General features: G+C 39.7%; 3 protein-coding genes across 3 annotated transcripts in view; 2 read left to right on the top strand and 1 right to left on the bottom strand.

Moving 5' to 3' along the window:
* The window catches only part of Cbr-dre-1, a gene marked incomplete at both ends in the record, with an annotated part of 11,582 nt that extends 409 nt beyond the window's left edge, over positions 1-11,173 (top strand). Inside the window, 7 exons of the mRNA XM_045237815.1 lie at positions 7,706-8,057; positions 8,172-8,318; positions 8,365-10,196; positions 10,247-10,552; positions 10,698-10,845; positions 10,899-10,997; positions 11,047-11,173. Coding sequence (XP_045096623.1) covers positions 7,706-8,057; positions 8,172-8,318; positions 8,365-10,196; positions 10,247-10,552; positions 10,698-10,845; positions 10,899-10,997; positions 11,047-11,173 — 3,011 coding nt within the window. The remainder of the gene's footprint in view (positions 1-7,705; positions 8,058-8,171; positions 8,319-8,364; positions 10,197-10,246; positions 10,553-10,697; positions 10,846-10,898; positions 10,998-11,046) is intronic.
* Positions 11,174-12,367: 1,194 nt separating this feature from the next.
* Cbr-hpo-26 lies at positions 12,368-13,175 on the top strand (the record flags this gene model as incomplete). The annotated part of the gene is made up of 3 exons (XM_002637231.1): positions 12,368-12,527; positions 12,749-13,045; positions 13,093-13,175. 3 exons carry the CDS (start codon positions 12,368-12,370, stop codon positions 13,173-13,175), a joined length of 540 nt encoding a protein of 179 aa, XP_002637277.1.
* A 432-nt stretch (positions 13,176-13,607) lies between these two features.
* Cbr-acs-1 lies at positions 13,608-18,742 on the bottom strand (the record flags this gene model as incomplete). The annotated part of the gene is made up of 7 exons (XM_045237814.1): positions 13,608-13,763; positions 13,811-14,906; positions 14,953-15,185; positions 15,242-15,370; positions 15,423-15,640; positions 16,727-16,775; positions 18,701-18,742. The coding sequence occupies 7 exons, from the start codon at positions 18,740-18,742 to the stop codon at positions 13,608-13,610; spliced, it is 1,923 nt and encodes a 640-aa protein (XP_045096622.1).
* Positions 18,743-19,477: the final 735 nt, after the last annotated feature.

The raw sequence follows: 19,477 nt of genomic DNA, 5'->3' as shown, positions 1-19,477 counted from the left end.
GGATCGGATACGGAGTTCGCGAACGGACAGAATACAGAGAAATACGGAATAATGTGCTGTGGTTTTCTGAAAACGGGTCGCGTGCGGTCCGTATGCGGTTCCTATTTCAACCGCGCGCGAACGCTGAGCGTCCGTAACGGATTGTTCGCGAATCACCTGTGCAAGAAGTCGAAACTTTGTTTATACAGCTGATGACTATGATTTCAGTGAATTACTTTAGTATTATTATTCTGGTACGAAAAATTCGAAGCTTTGGAAATGAAATGCCGTTGGCCGAAGATCCCGCAAGGATACTACCGTAACCTGAAAATGTTTATATTTTTCGATTTTTCGATTTTTCTGCGTTTTTAGTCAATTTTCTAAACATGAAATTTATTTTTCGAATTGCTCGGTGAAAAATAACAAAACTCGACGAAAAGCAGTAAAAAGCGATAAAATTATTCCTGAAATTAAGCAGATTTTTTGGTTACAATAGTTTGTCGTTGTGAGATTTTTTCACCGGAATAACATCTAGTACGAAAAAAAGCAGGAAGTTAGTCAAGCTCTTGTCCTTTCCAATTTTGCACTTTCCAAATTTCGTGTCAGAATGAAAAATAAAAGCCTGCGTACATCTGAACCGACAAACTATAAAGTATGTCCTTCTTCTCTCTGTTATCTCTTTCGGGTAATGAATACAAGACGAGGGAGGTCGAGTAGTGGTTGCACCCTGGCACCGACTGATCGGTGTTGTTGCCGAGACCGTCCGTTTCGCTTTTTCCGCGCGGTCCTTCATTTTTCACCACGTGTATGTAGTTGTCTAACATCTTTCCATGCCAAAAAACAACGAATTTCATAGACATTGTGGCTCATCCCATTCGTCTCAAAGTTTATATTTTCCCAATTTTCACAAAAGTAACTTGAGACATTTCTATAGAAAAAAAGGAGAGTCATCAAAAAATGGAGTTTTGCAGTGTCAATCGAGAAAAAATCGAACTACTTCCGGCATTTTCGTTTTTCTTTTTGTTAATTTTTGTCGTTTCCATTTTCGTTTGGTAGATCTTCGTTGATTAATTTTTGATGAATTACCGTACAATTTGTAATAGGAGTGTTTCAAACTGTCAAGTTTGGGCTCAATTATCTCAATTCCTATACAAGATATCAAAAATTGGTCAACTAACAAAACAATTCTGGCATTATGATAAACAATTTATCAGTTGACAACTGTTTTTGTATCATTGACAGGAACTGAGAAAAAATGGCTCAAAGTTAAAAGTTAGGTCCTTCTATTACAGGTTTTACGGTACTTCTGGAAGAGATCGAAATGCATTGTGTTTCGTGCTGTCCCGATTTTAAAGTTCACCTTGTATCGAAGATTAGCAACCTTCATAAAATAATCAAATTCATTTAGGCCATTAAAACTTCTCAATAAGATAAATGAGCGCGAGTTTCATGAGTAGCTGCTCACCTCATAAAATATTCTGGAGAATCTGCTCTCTAGTCCTTCTCCAATGCTCCCTTTCCAATCTACAACCCCTAGTAATTTCTAAACTATCAGAACAAAGGGACGTCCCGACCCGTTCTTTTCTGATATAACTCAAAAAGTGTGCAAATAGTGACCCTGGCACGGCGTGCTCCTTCCACAAACCAATTGAGCTGCTACTGGTGTCCCTTTATTCTTTTGCAGTTAGTTTCTTCGTTCCCCAAGTTTCCCATTTTCCCAAACAACGGATCCACGCCCCATCTCATATACAGGGCCACAAAATCCAGTTTCAATTCGTAGCTGCTGACTGCTTCTTGCCCTCATTTTCCTCTTTTGCTACATGCTGTCCTCCTTGTTTCTATTTTGACTACTTTGTGTGAGGTCTGTCTCTAAGCGTCTGTTTCTCCGAATCTCTCGATTCGTTTTGAAGTCGTCACCATCGTACAGTGGACACTACTGTTGGCCATTCAAAAACTGGCCAAAGGCATTTTTCAATGAATGTACCGTGCAGAACTGTATTGGAGAGGAGAAGAATACATCTACGCTTCTGTAAACACAGCTTCTGCTTTTGTCAAATTTATGTTTACGCACCTTTTTTCTCTCTTCTCCCTAGACCACCTCCACAATTTCTATTTTGGGACTGTTTCCATCTCCATTTTTGGGCACACACTGTTTCAACATCCAAGCGATTTTATTGATTGAATTCTCCTCACGCTTATTGCTTCTCTTCTACTTCCTCGAAACATAAACTTTTATGACTTCTTTCCTTCTTCTTCCTCTTCCAGTCTTTTCGGTTGAGATATAACCAGATTCTGCCACGTCACAGGCATAAATTCTGTCATATATCTGATCAATCCATCCTGTTATCCTTGCATTCCTTCCGTGTTTCTTCATTTCATCATTCCTCCCTCTTATCGCATTAGATGAGAACCTTTCAGGTCATCATCATCGGAAGTTTATTGTCATTTTGAACTAGGCACTTCTAGAAGGTTTCATTTTTCACAGTTTGGTTCGTGACGAGCTTTTGAGATTAGCTTTAAAAGCTTGGCGTAATAAGGTTACCTCGAAATAGGCCCTCTTCTTAAAAGAAGAAAAAGAATGATAGAGAGAAGAGGAACAAGAAGAAGCACTCATAATTTCGTCCTCTTCGATGTTCATTGTATAATTCCTATTTTCCTCTCTTCATCCTCCTGCTTCTTTCTTTTGGTTATTCGCTGCGCAGATATCGAATTGGGACATGAAAGATGAAGGCGCGGAATGAATCGAGGAGAGCGCAGACGAACATGAGCGCATCATCCAAACAATGACCTAAATAAGATAGAGAGAAACAGAGACAAGAACATAGAGGACACGGTATTATATGTGTCCCTTTTCTCTCCTTCTGTTTAGCGCGCATACAGTCACCAAAGCATCTAAAAGTTTTGACGAGAAGAGAAAAACAGCGAGGGAATCCTTCTCCCGATACCACCTCCTGGAGAATTTGACGATTCTCGCCTCTCGCTCGGTCCGTCATCTTCGTCAACGTCGCCGAGGCCATCATCTCGCCCTCCCCTCGAAACGCCAGGTACCTGGTTGAATCGGGGGCAATACGAGAGTGTATTGAAAGTTTGGAGAGGATTGAGGTACGTACCAGCGTCTCTCTCTCGGTTGTACTTCTGTGTTCACACTAACACTGGCACAACGGTCTGGCGGCCATGGAAGCCCAGAATTTTGTCGAAAGTGCATTTATGTTTTTGGAGGTGGACAGTGGTTACAGGTTTTTTTCCTTTAATAAATTGTTGTTTCTCCCTACTACTGCCACCCGACGACCAATTCCAGTTCTCAAACAAAAAAAAAGATGTTTCTTTTTCCCTTTTTTGATCTTAACGTATAAATTATGTCAATAGGTCACACATTGAACCCTTTTCTTCTTTTCCCATATCTCTTCTCGTTCTACACTCATCTTTGATATATTAATGCGTTACACATTTCATCGAGACGTCCCGCCAGTTGCACAATGGAAGCTCTCAGCTGATATTGGCTTTCAACCAACTGTCTGGTCTTCTTCGTGTTCCACTTCTTAACAATTTGTTTGTAGTCGAAATCTTGTTTCCCTTGGAAGCGTTTCTTTTTTAATTACAATTTTCAAACTTCCAAGCAGAAATCAACCGGTATATTTTGTATTAGGTTGGCGGGAAAGTCTTTGTCACTCTGTTTGTTTAATCACTGTTCTCGTATATGGAGGCTGTGTATGATATCGACTCTAGTGAATAACAAGGTGATAAGAACCTTCCATATAAACAAGTCCCCATCTCCTTCCCTGCTCCTCATCTGTAATTGAAACGATATGTTTGTTCCCACTGCTATTCACATCAGACATGTTTTGATTTACCTCTTCCTATCTCACACCACGATGAAGGATTCGGAAACTTTCTTGAAGAATGTGTACAACACACATGCCCCTCACTACAATACTATTCGCAATTGGTTCCATCGTTTCGAAAAAGATGACTTCTCGCTCGATGAAAAGGATCGCTCTGGGAGACCCCGTGAGTTGGATTTGGACAAGCTGAAGCACGCATTGCAATCGGATCCATTTCAATCTAGCCGTGAACTAGCTGTCACATTCGGAGTTCACCATAGCACAGTCCTTGAAGGTTTGAAGTCTCTTGGAATGAGAAAACTTTTTGGTCGATTCATACCTCATCACCTGACTCAAGCCAACCTTGACCGCCGAGTCGACGATTCGATTACTCTTCTCACTCTCCACGCGGGCGATCGATGGCTGGACCGGCTAATAACCGGAGATGAGAAGTGGGTCTTCTACGATAATCACCACAGGAAATCCCAGTGGGTTGGAGAAGGAGAGAGCCCACAGGATGTCCCAAAACCCGACCTTCATCCGAAAAAAGTTATGCTCTCTGTGTGGTGGGGAGTGGACGGCCCCATCTACTGGGAACTTCTGCCCGAGGGCAAAACAATAACTGGAGACCTCTACACTACTCAACTACGAAACCTCAAGAAAGCAGTCGACCGTTCGGCCCTGAAAGACAAGAAAGTGTACTATCAACATGATAACGCTCGCCCACATGTTTCGAAACAAGTGAAGCAGGAGCTGATGGGATATGGATGGAATGTTCTCCCTCACCCCCCGTATTCTCCTGATCTTGCTCCTTCCGACTATTGGTTATTTGGCGATATGACACGTGCCTTCGAAGGAAGAAGCTCAATTCCCGTGGAGCGGTCGAAGCGGCACTCAAACAATACGTTGCCTCACGCCCGGCTGGATTCTACCGCAATGGAATCCATAAATTGAGGGAACGTTGGAGACATGTTGTTGATAATGATGGACAATATAATTAATTATTCGGTTATTTTTTCTTTGAGAAATAAACTATTGAAAAAGTGACAAAGACTTTCCCGCCAACCTAATAGTTGTGGTGGTTGTGGCATTTCCAGAGAATATCAATCTTCATTTTAGTTCCTTTACGTGGAAGTTTGTGAAGATGTTGTCGTCTCCATGAAACCTTTCAAAACCAGTCTACATTTGTGAAGAATGGGGACTGTAATGATCCATGAATTGTTCTCCAATGACCACGTGATCAGTTAGAATATCAGTTGATCGATGTTTGAGCTTCTCCTAGAATTGTTTTTTCCCTTCCCTTTATTGGTGTCGCAGCAAAATTTCAAGTTTCTTCTCCTCCAATAATTTTCCACTTTTTCTAGATGACACACTTCGCATACATTCTTATTCTTCTTCCACTCCTTTCTTTGTATAGTTTACGATCCCGAATTGTGTCTCTAAATTCGAAACTCGTATCATTTTTCTTTTTTTCTTGCGAGAAAGCTCGTTGGGTTTTTGGTTTTGAATCTGTTGTTTTTTTTGAACACAACAAAGAGTAAAAACGGGGAAATGGAGAGCAATTTTGAAAAGAGAATGTGGCTCTTTCTCTTTCTTTTCCCATTTTCCCATGCTAATCTTCTTTTCTTTTCATTTTTCATGAATTTCATATTTTCTAAGAAAGCAGCTTGACGACTACATTGACTTCATATTTTGAGCCAAGGATGTTCGGAATGACATTTTCTAAACTTTTTGGAATCTCCAAAATTCCGGTTTTTAAAATTTCTGAATTTCGGAATCCCACTTTCCGATCACAAAAATTGACAAGCAGATTTCGACAACGCAAAAAATTTCTTTAAAAATTCGGAAATGTTCCGGTCGGAATTTCATTTCGAAAAAAAAAATATTCCAACCGAAATTCTCGGAAATTCGTACTCCGAAAATCCTGGTCTAATTACTTTTGAACGCTATGGAAACCGCCAAAATCCTAGTTTCATTGAAATAATGAGTCATTTCAAAATGGGAAAGCACCAAAGCAGTATAACTACATTTCGAGTGAATTCTATATCATTTGCATTCATATTCAATGCTTCTGTTTCTTCTTCGTCATTTTCAAAGTTTATGCAATTCAGGAACTTCTTGCTTTTTCTCCATTTCTAATTTGCTTCCTCATGCCTGTTTACTGAAAAAAGAAAACAAAAAACTAGGCACAATAGTTTGTGGGAGTGGGGTGATCACTTCCGCGTTTTTTACTGCCTTGTTAACTTAAGCTCATAGCTGTTGAATTTTTTATCTCTGAGATATGTGATTTTGGAAAAAAGTAGTATTGAAAGAACGTTTTCTTTACGACTTCTAGCAGTCTATAGACCTCCTCCGATGTCCTTTATTCTTTTTCGTCCATTTGCCAATCCACACACTTTTATATATTTCCCGACATTTTCTTCCTTTTCCAACGTCTTCTAAGACTCCTGTTTCTTGTTATTCTGTCCGTGTTTTTCTATTTTTTTTTTTCGTTTTCGATGAGCATAATTCATCCCTTACTTCTTCGTTTTTCTTTCTTTTCGAGTTCATCATAACATAAATACGTGTCAACGTCTTCTAGAATTTTGTTTTAGATATATGTGAAACGCCGATTAGACGTCATCGATCGGATTCTGTGCACATGAGAAAGATTTTTTTGGTTTTGTTCGAAGTAAAATAGAAATGTATTTAAGCAAAGAGTTGATTTCATTCAAATGCCATTTGAATGGGAATTTAGCTCTAGTTTGTTATTTTGGCATTTAAAGAAAATTTTGGATTCAATATAATTTCGGATTTATTTTTTTTTGTTAAAAAACATTTTTGGATAAAGAAGTTGGATTTTTTTCTATCTAGCCTGCCAATTTTCAAGTGACTGTTCCATACTTGGATCATTCGATATCATGAGAAAGTTGAGCTTCCGAGAGCATAACCTGGAAGCTTTTTTTGGATTCCTGGGCTTAATGAGATCTCAAAATTCTCATGAAATTTTCTCAGGATCTTTTTAGAATCTTTGGACTTCCTCATGAAAAATTATGTTGATAGAGCAAACCTCATGTGACTCCAAATTGTCCTAAAAGTGCATTAACATTTCCCAGCCACCCGTTTTATTTTCCGTCATTTCTCATCCTTCTCTTCCCCCCCCCCCCCCCCCCCATCCACAAAATGATCTCTTCTGATTGGTTACAACGAGGTCATCTATTTCAGACAGGTTCTTTACTGTTCTGCAGTCCGTGTGTTCGTTTTTCTCATCCATCAGTATCATCACCATTCATTTTTGTCCTCCTCTTTTTCGTCTTCCGTCCACCAATTCAAGGGAAGAACCGGCATTTTTGTCCGTTTCTGTCATTCTTCTTTCCTCGTTTTCTTCTCATTTCCTCTCGATTTTTCTCTTTCTCTCTTCTATACTCCACACATTTTCAAGTCCAGGCCGTGTGGGCTGTGGGCTTTCTCTTTTGCTCTCTCGCACTCACTCTACTGACTCAGACACACAAATTTCTCATACAACACTATACATACATGCGCTTCTTGGTTGCTTCTCAATGTCAATTTTTTTCTTCTTGTGGGTCCCTCTACTCATCATTTTTCAAATTTAAAATCCTGATAGTTTAAGTTTTTGGTTCTCCTATTTTTACGTTTTTCTGGATGTTCTAGACTTGGAATACATTTTCCAACAGAAAAATATATATTCATCAAAATAACGAAGCCTATTCTCCATCTTTTCTCCATTCCCAAATTTTCCTTTCCAGTATTTCATAAAAACAGTCATAAATTATTTGCTAATGGCTCTCTTTCCGACCCTTCTTTCCAAAAACGACCGAGAAAACGAAAAAAATCTCCATCCCGAAAATTTTTCGCTCAGTCCTGCTCATAAATTTTTAAGTCATTATCCAATAGCCAATTTTCAGCATCTCGGAATTCGACGCCAGCTAACCAGCGTGTGACACGTCGCTTAACTCGTAGCAGCGTTTCAACGTCGTGCGTCGCTTCCGAAGGCTCGATGTCGTCGTCGGTGGGACCGGAGGAGATGTCGTCGTCTTCCTCTTCGCCATACTTCCATCCACCAACACCTCAACAGGTGTTGGATGATTCTTCTCAACAGTCTCCCAGCTATTCACAGGATTCCAATTCTCCCGAACAACACACTTTCGAGTCAATGGAATCTTCTGAAGGTGGAACACCAAGCAGATATTCTCCATCTGGAAGATCTGATATAGACAATCCAAGTCTTGGATTGTATTCTGCACAAGGTTCTTATCCGTAAGTGTTTTTAAATCCCTCATCCTAAAAACAATAATGTTTATTACAAAAAGGAAAAACAACGAAGACTAAAACAACGAAGATTTCGAATGCTAATCCGTGACGCATTTTCAGATATTCCTTACGAAAACGTCGGCCTTGTTGCACAAAAGACGAGGATTTATGTTTTCCGATTGCAGCTGCCACAGCTGATGAGACACCTCAGCCCACAATGAAAAAGTTCAAATTGGAGTGCCTTTCACCTGGTGAAGCTAGAAAAGAGTAAGTTGATTTTTTTTCCATTCAGGAAGCAATTAAAAATTTCCAGTTTCTCAATTGATGATGAAATAAAAGTGGAGAACGCACATACCATAGAAGTTATGGATGATGAAGATCAAGAGGATTATATCAACACTCTCCCTGACGAACTTCTTCTAAAAGTATTCTCATTTCTTCCTGACAAGTCTCTTCTTGCTTGTAGTTCTGTCTGCTATCGTTTCAACCAAATTTCAAATAGTCATGAAGTATGGAAGGAGCTCTATTTGAGTTTATACGACTATCGTATTCCTCTTTTCCATCCATCTCATGCCAAATTTGAATTCCGGGAACAGAACCGTTGGAGGGATTGTAATCCATGGAAGGAGTCACATCGACAACTTCATCATGGAGTCCACGTCATGAAGGAGCCTCGTCAGAACTTCCGCGCCATCAATTATCGTTGTTTCGATCAGATTGAGCAGGCTCAGACGTTTTTGGAAGAGAACGAATACAGAGAGAAATTGATTTTCTTGCACTCTGGAGTTCACGAACCAATCGACACCATCCTTATCAACACTGATGTACAGATTATCGGAGCTAGTGATTCAAGAGATATTACGTCTTCTGTTGTTCTTGAGGGAAGCCGAAACACTGCCCTCACGTTCACCGATGGAAGTGCAAATGCATATTTTGGATTCATCACAGTCCGGTTTCGTGCTGATCCACAGTGTCGTCAACAGCAGCAACAAGCACAAATTGCTCAACAAGTACCTCAAATGAATCATTTTTATTCGATTCTGGTAACTGAGAAAGATGCGATGCCATACATCGAAAGATGTGATATCACTTCAAAAGTTGGAAACGGTGCTGCGGTTTGTGTCAAAAAGGGTGCTGCTCCAAAGGTAAGGACTTTAAATAGAAGGCGATTTTCAAAGACTGTGATTTTTTTCAGTTCAAATATTGCACTGTATTGGATTGCGAGAATGTTGGAATCTACATTACTGACAATGCAACTGGACACTATGAACATTGTGAAATTGCTCGAAACACTTTGGCTGGAGTCTGGGTCAAGAATCATGCAAATCCGTATTTCAGAAAGTGTACGATCCATTCCGGGAAAGATGTTGGTGTATTCACATTTGAGTAAGTTATACTTTCGAAATGATAAATCTCAACTTGTCATTTTTAGACATGGACAAGGTTATTTTGAAAAATGTAATATCCATTCCAATCGAATATCGGGTATCGAGGTGAAAAATTCGGCAAATCCGGTTGTGGTTCGGTGTGAAGTGCATCACGGATACACTGGTGGAATCTATGTTCACGAAAGAGGACGTGGCCAGTTTATGGAGAATCGTATCTATGCGAATGCGTATGCTGGAATCTGGATAACTTCGCATTCGGATCCAACAATCCGAAAGAATGAGATATTCACTGGACAACAAGGCGGAGTTTATATATTTGGAGAAGGACGAGGACTCATCGAACAGAATAACATCTATGGAAATGCGTTGGCTGGAATTCAGATTCGCTCGCAATCCGATCCAATTGTTCGCGCGAACAAGATCCACGACGGACTTCATGGTGGAATTTATGTTCATGAAAAAGGAAAGGGATTGATTGAAGAGAATGAGGTTTATGGGAATACACTCGCTGGTATTTGGGTGACGACTGGATCAAGTCCTATTCTGAGAAAAAATCGGATTCATTCTGGAAAACAAGTTGGAGTGTACTTCTACGATCAAGGTCATGGTCTTCTGGAGGACAATGATATCTTCAACCATCTTTACTCTGGTGTTCAAATTCGAACCGGATCCAATCCGAAAATCACAAGGAACAAAATTTGGGGAGGACAGAATGGAGGTGTCTTGGTATACAATGGAGGAAAAGGATGCTTAGAAGGTATAGCTAATTTTTATATTTTTATTTCAATGAACCATTTATTCTTCCAGACAACGAAATCTTCGATAACGCAATGGCAGGTGTATGGATCAAAACTGACAGTGAGCCGACACTTCGAAGAAACAAGATTTATGATGGAAGAGACGGCGGAGTATGTATTTTCAATCGTGGAAAAGGTCTTCTCGAGGATAATGAAATCTTCCGAAATGCCCAAGCAGGTGTTCTCATTTCGACGGAATCCAATCCAATTCTACGAAGAAATCGAGTTTTCGATGGAAAATCGGCCGGAATTGAGATCACGAATGGTGCAACAGCAACACTGGAAGAAAATCAATTATTTAGAAATAAATATGGAGGTGAGGAATCATTGACGTCTTCTCGTTCCCTGCTTATCATATTAGATTAAACCATTAAACCATCGGAGATTGAAAGCGATAAGTGATATCAGTTTTAGTTCCTTCTTTCGCATGTTCTTTTCGGATTATCTTTTCTTATTTTTAGGACTTTGCGTGGCTACTGGAGTCAATCCTGTTCAAAAGAATAATCACATTTACGACAACCACGATACAATTGGACGAGCCTTGAAATCTGGACAATGCCTCTACAAAGTGAGCAGCAACAACAGTTTTCCAATGCACAATTTCTTTAGGTTAGGTTTCACTTCTTTAGAATTCTAACTCTCTAATAATCCCTAAATTTCAGATGCACCACGTGCAATACAACCGAACGTAACGCTATTTGCTACAACTGCATCAAACATTGCCATCGTGGCCATTCAGTGGAGCTGGTGAGATTCGATAGGTAAGCGTTTTACTTTCAGATTCATAGATTTCCAAAATTACTGTTTCAGATTCTTCTGTGATTGCGGAGCCGGAACACTGGAGCGTCACTGTCATCTTCAGAATGTGCCACGTGACAACGACACCGTCTATGACTCAGCGACCCCGATCTCTACCGAGACAGGCACAGAAATTTAAGAAAATCCTTTTAAAAAAGAGTATACTATACTCATTTTCACTCATTTTCGTGTTTTGTACCCTTTCCATTATCACATCACACTACCCATTTCGATGTCTTTCTTTCACACCGATTCGAGATCTCTTTCTGATGTTTTTTTTTTGAAAAGTCTCTCATTGCTTAAAATTTTCTAGATTATTTCAGCATTGCTTACCACTTTTATCTTTCAAAATTGTAAAAGTGCAAAACACTTCTGTGATATAGTTGATCCCATTCTTTAATTCACTATCTCGTGACCCTCTTCTCTTTCTTTCCTGCCTTGATCCGTTTTCTTTAAAACTCTAATATGGATATAGTTTAATAAATTGGTTTTTTTTTTGTTTTTTGGTGTAATCGATTCAAAACAAAATGGAGCAGGGAAACATTTATTGAAGTTTTCAGTCAAGGGGCTTCTGAACATCTTATTCTAGAATCTTAAGATCTTTGCTCAGAACAGGGTGACAGAACATTGCTTAACTTCTCCTTTTTTCAAAATAAAACGGTCTTATTACTGTGATACCTTTATCAAAATGCTTTAAATACGTTAAAATTTTTGTTTCACAACAAGTAGCCAAAATTAGAACCACAAGGTTTGCCGGATAAAATTGAAATCTGAGTAGTTAAGAGGCTGCTAAACCTTGCCGAGATATCGAAAGAGTCTATAACCAATACTAAAAATCAGAAGATTGAACTCTGGCACTAGTTTTCATTTAGTCTAATATGTTTCATTTAGTCTAATATGTATTCAATCACGTCACTCTAATGAATGGATTCTTCAAACAAACACCTTAACATTTATATACATTTTAGCTCTATATATTACAATTATTTTTAGAATGAATTCTATAGCAATCATCCTTGGAATCTTCCACACCCCCTTTGTGATATTCACTTGATCTTCCCTCAACTGGTATTTGGTATGTTTGCACAATTACCCATCTCGGACAAAATACGAAAATGTGTGAGGAGTATTTCGAGAACCCTCCCAGACACCACCCAAAACCTCAAATATATCTATACTTAACCACATACACTTCGTTGGTCGCGTCTTGATCTCAAACGACAAACAATGACAACAAGATTGGCAGTGGTAGTATACAAGTGTGCACGAGGTGGTAAAACAGTATAAAAGGAATAAAAAACTACTTGTTCAAGTAAACGAAAAGAGCCAAAAAATGAGAGTTGCCATTCTCCTAATTATTTTTCCACTTGTCTCTACTAATGTTAGGTCAACGAGCATAAGCGAAGAGAGCACTGAAGTTGCGATTTCACGACCAAAACGACAGATTTATTACTTGTGCGGAAACTTCCCAAATCAGTATCTCAGTTTAACTCGTAAGTACTCTTTTATGTTGAAAAGTAGTTAACTGGCAAAATATTTTTGATATCATAATGCGCATTTTGTCAGTAAATTATTTTTCAATATCTTTAACATTAAAAGAGATATATGAGCTCAAAACTAACGGTTTGGTGCCCTTCTACTAGAATGTTTACGGTATTTCTTTGAAACTATCCGAAAAACTCAATCTTTTGAAATAAGTCGAATTTATTTTCAGCATGTAACAACAATGGCTGTAGCACCTGCAACAACTGCAACACAGCCACCTGCAGCACTTCCAGCTACTGCCAGCAGATTCGCAGTAACTGGAGATGTGTCAATGGATGCTGCAGAGTTCCGAACTACGAGCCGACTCTTCCACCAACCACCACTAGAAATCCAGTGAACCCGAACCCAGTTTGTGGTGGACGTGAAACTTCTGGAGGATACTGTAGATCTGGAAACCTTTGTGGATCTGGATACATGTGTACAGATAACAATGTCTGCTGTAGGTGCTCTTATGGAACTTCTATTGGTAAATTTTAATGCGTACAAGATGAATTGTTATTAGTGATTTTTCAGGTCCATGTGTGAATGGCCAATGCCCGGACAACACCTACTGTTCACCAACAAACAACTGCTGTCCATATCTTACATCGGGATAATTTGAAGACTTTTTTGCTCAAAATAAAAGATTTATTTATCTCGCGCAAAAGCGAAAGCGATGGGAAGATGAGTAAAGCGTCGAAATTATCAGAATATATATGATTGAGGAGAAAAAAAACAGTAGAAAGGAAAAATTGGGATGGGAAAAAAGTATATTCAATGGTTGTGAAGGTAAACTAAGGCACTATGCTAACTGATGCCGTTTTATTGAATGTGAAGGATGGGAGTCATATAATGAAACATGAACAGGAGAAAAACTCGTTAGTCACTCTGCTGAAATTATTGAGAGAAGGAGAAGAAGAGAAAAAACGGGGAAAGCGGAAAACTAAGACAAGAAGATAGTATCAAGGTACGCGAAGATAAATCGAAATATACACGCAAATGGAATGTTGTCAGGCGAGAAAAGCAAAGAGAGCTTGGAGAAAAAGAATTTAAAGCTCGGAAAAGTGAGAAACCACTTGTTGGAGACCCAATTCGATTTTTGACATCTCGCGGATCTCGAACTTTTTCACTTTTCCAGTGACCGTCAGCGGGAATTGATGCTCTTTTTTGAAGAGAATGTAGCGAGGAATTTTGAAATGGGCAATCTGAAATCAGTAATGTAACTATAAGCTCGCACACACCAAAAATGTACCTTTCCCTTGCACCAAGCCTTTATGTCCTCTTCTGTAGTCTTTCCTTCAGCGCTCTCGTGCAATCTGACCCAAGCACAAACCACTTCTCCGAATCGCTCATCTGGCACTCCAACAATCTGAAATTGAAAAGGATGAACATTTCTAAGGATCGTTTTCAGACTCACATGTACATCTTCTACAGCCTGATGCTTAAACAAGAATTGCTCAACTTCAGTTGGATAGATATTCTCTCCTCCTCGAACGATCATATCCTTGGATCGTCCAACGATAGAAATGGTTCCATTATCATGCATGACAGCAATATCTCCGGTGTGGTACCATCTATCCTGAGTGATCTCTTTCTTTGTCTGCTCCTCACTATTCCAATAACAACGCATAACAGAGTATCCGCGAACAATGACTTCTCCCTTGACTCCACGGGGAACAATACAGTTTCTCTTATCAACAATGGCTGCTTCCAAGTGATCCATAATGTGTCCAACTGATTTGATTCTTTGCTCTGGTGGATCGTCACGAGTTGACATGAAAGACACTGGAGAGGTTTCCGTTGTTCCATAGCACACTTGCATATCAGTCATGTGCATGTCTTGGACTAGACGACGACAAAGAGTAATAGGGCATGGAGCTCCAGCGATGAATCCGCTTCTGATAGAATCATAGTTGTATTTAGTGTATTCTGGATGGTTGATCATATCGATGAACATAGTTGGAGTTCCGTACAGAGCAGTACATTTCTCCTCATGGATTGCTTTGAGAGCAGCAAGAGCATCGAAGGATGGAGCAGGGAATACACAAGTTTGAAGATGAGTGAGAGCAGCCAACACTCCCATAACACATCCAAAGCAGTGATAAAGTGGGTTTGGAATGCAAATGATTGTTTTCTTTTCACTGTATCCGGCACGAAGACCAACGAAGAATGCGTTGTTGAGAACATTGTGATGGGTGAGAGTGGCTCCTTTTGGCTGTCCAGTGGTTCCACTTGTGTATTGGATATTCAGAGCATCATCTGGTTGAGTTTCCCTCTCGATCTTTGAAAGTTGGTGTCTATCTTCCTCTGTTCCCATTTTCATCACTTCAGTGTACTTCCATGCTCCTCTGTAATCAGTGAATTTTGCTAGTCAACACTTCAAAATCAACTCACGGATAAATCTTATCTTCCTCGTCGAACATAATCAAGTGTTGGAAGCACGAGAAGTTTCTAGAACTGATTCCACTCTTTCCTGGTTCTTTCAGTGTAACTTCTGGAAGAATATCCTTGATGCTCTGGTAGTAGTTGGATTTTTTGAATCCTGGTGGTGTGATGAGTGCTCTGATTCCTACTTTCTCGATAGCATAACGGAGTTCTTCCGATTGATATGATGGATTGATGTTGACCTGGAAAATTACAAAGACAATTAGTTTTTAAAAGCTTATGTTTCGGTTGAACTTACTAGAACCATTCCAGCTAAAGCAGTGGCAAATTGGGTAGTGGTCCATTCATACGTGTTCGGTCCCCAGATTCCAATACGGTCTCCTTTGTTCAATCCCAAGTGGAGAAGTCCGCAAGCCAGATTTTCCGCCTGAAAAATCAAGAATTCTGATTGAAAAAATACATTTTTAAAATTAACTCACATCAGTGGCAACTTGTGAATAAGTTTTTCTGATTCCTTCTCTCTTGAAAATCAAAAATTCCTTATCTGGAACCTGGTCAACAGCCGAACGAAGTCGATCTCCAACAGTTTCGAAGAGCAATTGAACATGTGAACAACCGTGGACATACGACTTCCGACTCGGTGCCACCATCACGTCGTTGGCGTTCAGAGCGGCTTCTTCCAAAGAGATCGGCTCTTCTGAAAACATATTGTTCTAGAAGAATGTCATGTGGGTGGGTTTTTTGGGGAGGAATGGCATCTCTCAGAGCACCTAATCGAATCGGTGTCGGTTCGCTGCTTACACACATCTACAGTATACCTTGTGGACAGTAAAAATAATTGCGTATAGATATTGAATGGAAAGACTCAAGAATGGAGCGTTTCGATTGAACAAAATATGGGAACGAGTGACCGAGAAAGTGCATATCTTCGTGCTTTTTTGCAATGAAAGAAGACTCTTCAATTGGAGCTCGGTGGAGCTCAGCGCCTTATTTTCTTGGCTTATTCTCCTTGTTTTGTTTTCCTTCGACCAACACCACCACCACTTTTCAGGATGACGATAACTCGATTTTGCTTTCATTGCGTGTTTGGAGTGGCTTGGAGAAACAAGCAAAGAAACGAAAAAAAAATCTCGAAGGAGAGGAAGAACTTTGTAGACTAATTTCAGTGACGTCAGTGGTGATTGGTAAACTTGAGGTACTCAAAAAAGGACTCAAGGAACAGGAGAACCAGTTCCACATCGCCCAGGAAGAGGAGATGGGAAAAATACAATTTTCGAAATTAATTAATTTTTGTGGTTGCCGTCAACAGCTACAACACAGAACTATCAGAACAATCTAGTCAGATTTAATTTTGATTTTCTTTAGAATTGGCACAAGTTTCAAAATTGCTGAACATAAATCACAAAACCTGGAACTTTGGAGCAATTTCTGGAGCAATTTCAACTAGATATGAAGAGCCTAGTTTGAAAAAGGTGTATCCGGAAACTAGGAAAACTAGGAAGAGGGGCTATAACGTACTGAGAATGTAGAATAGGAGGAGGATGATAAATTGTGATTATTGAGGGGCACGACATTGAAAAAAGATACGAGAGGCGGCGAGAAGACGGCGAATAACCGTGTACTGTCCGTTGAGGCGCTTCTTTCTCTTCTCCCAATAGTTTTTCTTTTTTTTTGCTGATTGCACTTTGTGGCATTTTATCCAATTTTATTTTTGCAAGAACAGAAGCTTTTGATCTTCTATGATCGTTTTTTAAACCCCTGATGTAGGTATTCCCATACTCACCGTACAACATCTTCTTCTTGCGGTCCTCTTCCAAACTGGCAGTGTCGAACTGAAAAATGAAGAAATTGGGGATATGAGAAGAGAATGAGAGAAGGAGGTAGGAGAAGCTCACACCCACGAATATGTCAAATTTCAAGGAAGGATCGCCTTTTTTGAAACAGAAAAGGATTTGATAGATGAAGAGTAATTGAGAAGATCAGAGAGCATCTTTTTTGAAAATCGGAAGTTAATTGGAAAACTGAAGAAGACGGAACGACTAAACAACAAAAAACAAAAGATGATGGAACACCCATGATACAAAAACGACGGTGGGATAGATGATGATGATCCATCCATAGTCATCGACTGTAGCAGTCTCTTCTGTTTGTCTGTCGTCTCGTCCGTGTATCCCCTATCAGAACCGTCTTTCAACGTCTTCGCGTGTGTGTGTTCGAAACGGGTTTTCCCTTTTCGTCGGATGCGTTGGGAGAGGAGGAAAAGGAGCGCGCCGAATTTGAATCTTTCGGAGTCATCGCGCTCCGAACCCGACGGTATCTGCACACAGAGTGATCAGATTAGTAAAAAATGCAGAGAGCTTATCAGTGACCAGCTACGATCAGAAAATATGTAGTCACATAAATATCATTATTCGGCGAACTACCTGATAGTGAAACTTTTGGATCCAGTGGCTTATAAAAGTGAGTTTTCATTTATTACTGGTTTAAAGTGGGACCTTTTCAAATGAAATTCTTCTCACTGAGAAAAGAATTAAGAATAAAATTCAAGCATTCAGAAATTCTATTTTATGCTAAAGCTAACCTTATCCAAATCTGAAAGTCAATAGAAATTGAATACGTTGTACTAGCACTTTAGTGTACTTGTTACCAAAATCAACGCTCAAACTTCAAGCAGCACCAGAAATGAAAGCGAAACTCTAAACCAAAAACGTTTTTAGAAATTCCCAAAGATAACAGTCTGAAAAGAAGTGGGTGGATAGGGCGAGATGATGGAGACAACAAAGCAGATACAGATACAAGAGAGCCACCTGAATTTCAGAAATGATGTTAGTGATGATGGCATCGGTCTCTTCTCGGATGATGGGCGCAAAAAATTGGATTGCCTCAAGAGAGAACGAGATGGCCAACGAGAAGTGGGGGGACGGCAAAAAGAAGAAAAAGAAGAGAGGGATGTTTTGGCGAAGGAATGGATGGGCTTTTTGCAAGGAAGCATAGGATTGAATGTTGAAACGTTTGAAACGGAAGATTCTGAATACCAATGGTAGATCTATGAAGAAGAAAAACCATGACGTGGTGCAAGTGGGCGGAGCCAGACGACACAAACAGAAAGTGACAAAAAAAATAGTGGGTGAAGTGCTATCCGCGCGAATTTGATTATTCCGGCACGAAAGGCTGTGAGCAATCCCGGTAACTGGCAACTCATTTGGAAGTGAAATAGATGGGATGAGGACCATAAAAGTTTAATGGACGGAATGAGGACGAAAGAAGTGAAGGGGAGATAGATAGGCATGAAGTAAACGAGAAGAGAAACACGACACGACTTTCAAGATGAGGTGGATGGTGGACGCCGATCTCGAACGGAGATATTCATCGGGATAGGAGACATATATTCTCATTCCTTCTTCTCCTCCTGGCACTCCATCTCTTTCTATGGACTTTTCAGTTAACAAGGATAAATGTGGGTAGATTGGAATGGAAACATAGAAACAGAAAAGGTAGGCGGTGTCAGGTTACCGAGGATCCATAGATTTTCAAACAAATCCTAAGTTACTAGACTGACTGTGAACTTTTTTCCGTAGTTTTTAACTTTTTCTGAATGTCTTCAATGGCTTATTTCTAGGACCTACATATTTTTACGATTTTTAACGCTGATTCGACCCTCAGAATCCAAAATACTACTTGAATCCTTGTCTGATCTTATATACTCTAAATGCTTCCAGAAGCTACATCGGATCTCATAATTCTGAATACCACATACCTGTGTCAGAAGACGAAGGTCCATTGCGTTCACCATAGACATCTTGAGAGCAACTGGTGGTGTGACTAGTTCACGGCTTGTAAATGAACAAAGTATGGGCTTGAGCACTGATTGTCGCCTCCTTATCTACTCGGTTTTTTAGCTTATCACTTTGCAACCACTCCACGATTCTTTATTTTTTCCGCATTAGATAACACCCACTTCCTGACTTTTTCGTTGACAAGCTTGTGAAAGAGCTCCAAAGAGGCGGAGCTTTAAAAATTTAAGTTCACATGAATTAAGCATGGTAATCAAGAGGTAAACAAGTTTGAGCTAGCCAAAGATACTGTAATCCAAACGCTGGATCAGATTCTTAGAATCAGAGGAATTCAGAATCTGTAGCCTCCAAACTGTATGGTATCAGAAAGTGGCTCCGTGTGATCGGTATGGTCTCTATACATTATAGCAGAAAGAACAAGTGTCAGTTTGATGACGAATATTCAGAGTTTCGAAATAATAATTCTTTAGGGAAAAGTTGCCATAGTCTCTCACACAAAAGAAAAGGTATTGTTCCAAATATGAGAATATCTGAAGAAACTGCATATTCTAGTAGAATCAAAGAAGGTGTAACATTCTTCTCCCCAGTTCCTCTCTATCACTTTCACGTTGAAGTGAAACTTCTGATCTTAGCTGACTTCTTTGACAGGCGGAAAAAGAAAGAAGAAGAATACAGTGTTGTTCAAAAAATCACTCTAAAAATCATCTGATGAGTCATTAATACTAGGATCGGATGATGTC

This window comes from Caenorhabditis briggsae (assembly GCF_000004555.2).
Source record: "Caenorhabditis briggsae complete genome, chrV, whole genome shotgun sequence".
Taxonomy (NCBI): Eukaryota; Metazoa; Nematoda; class Chromadorea; order Rhabditida; family Rhabditidae; genus Caenorhabditis; species Caenorhabditis briggsae.
The sequence above is the reverse complement of the archived record's forward strand: the minus strand, read 5'-3'. Positions and strand labels throughout refer to the sequence as shown.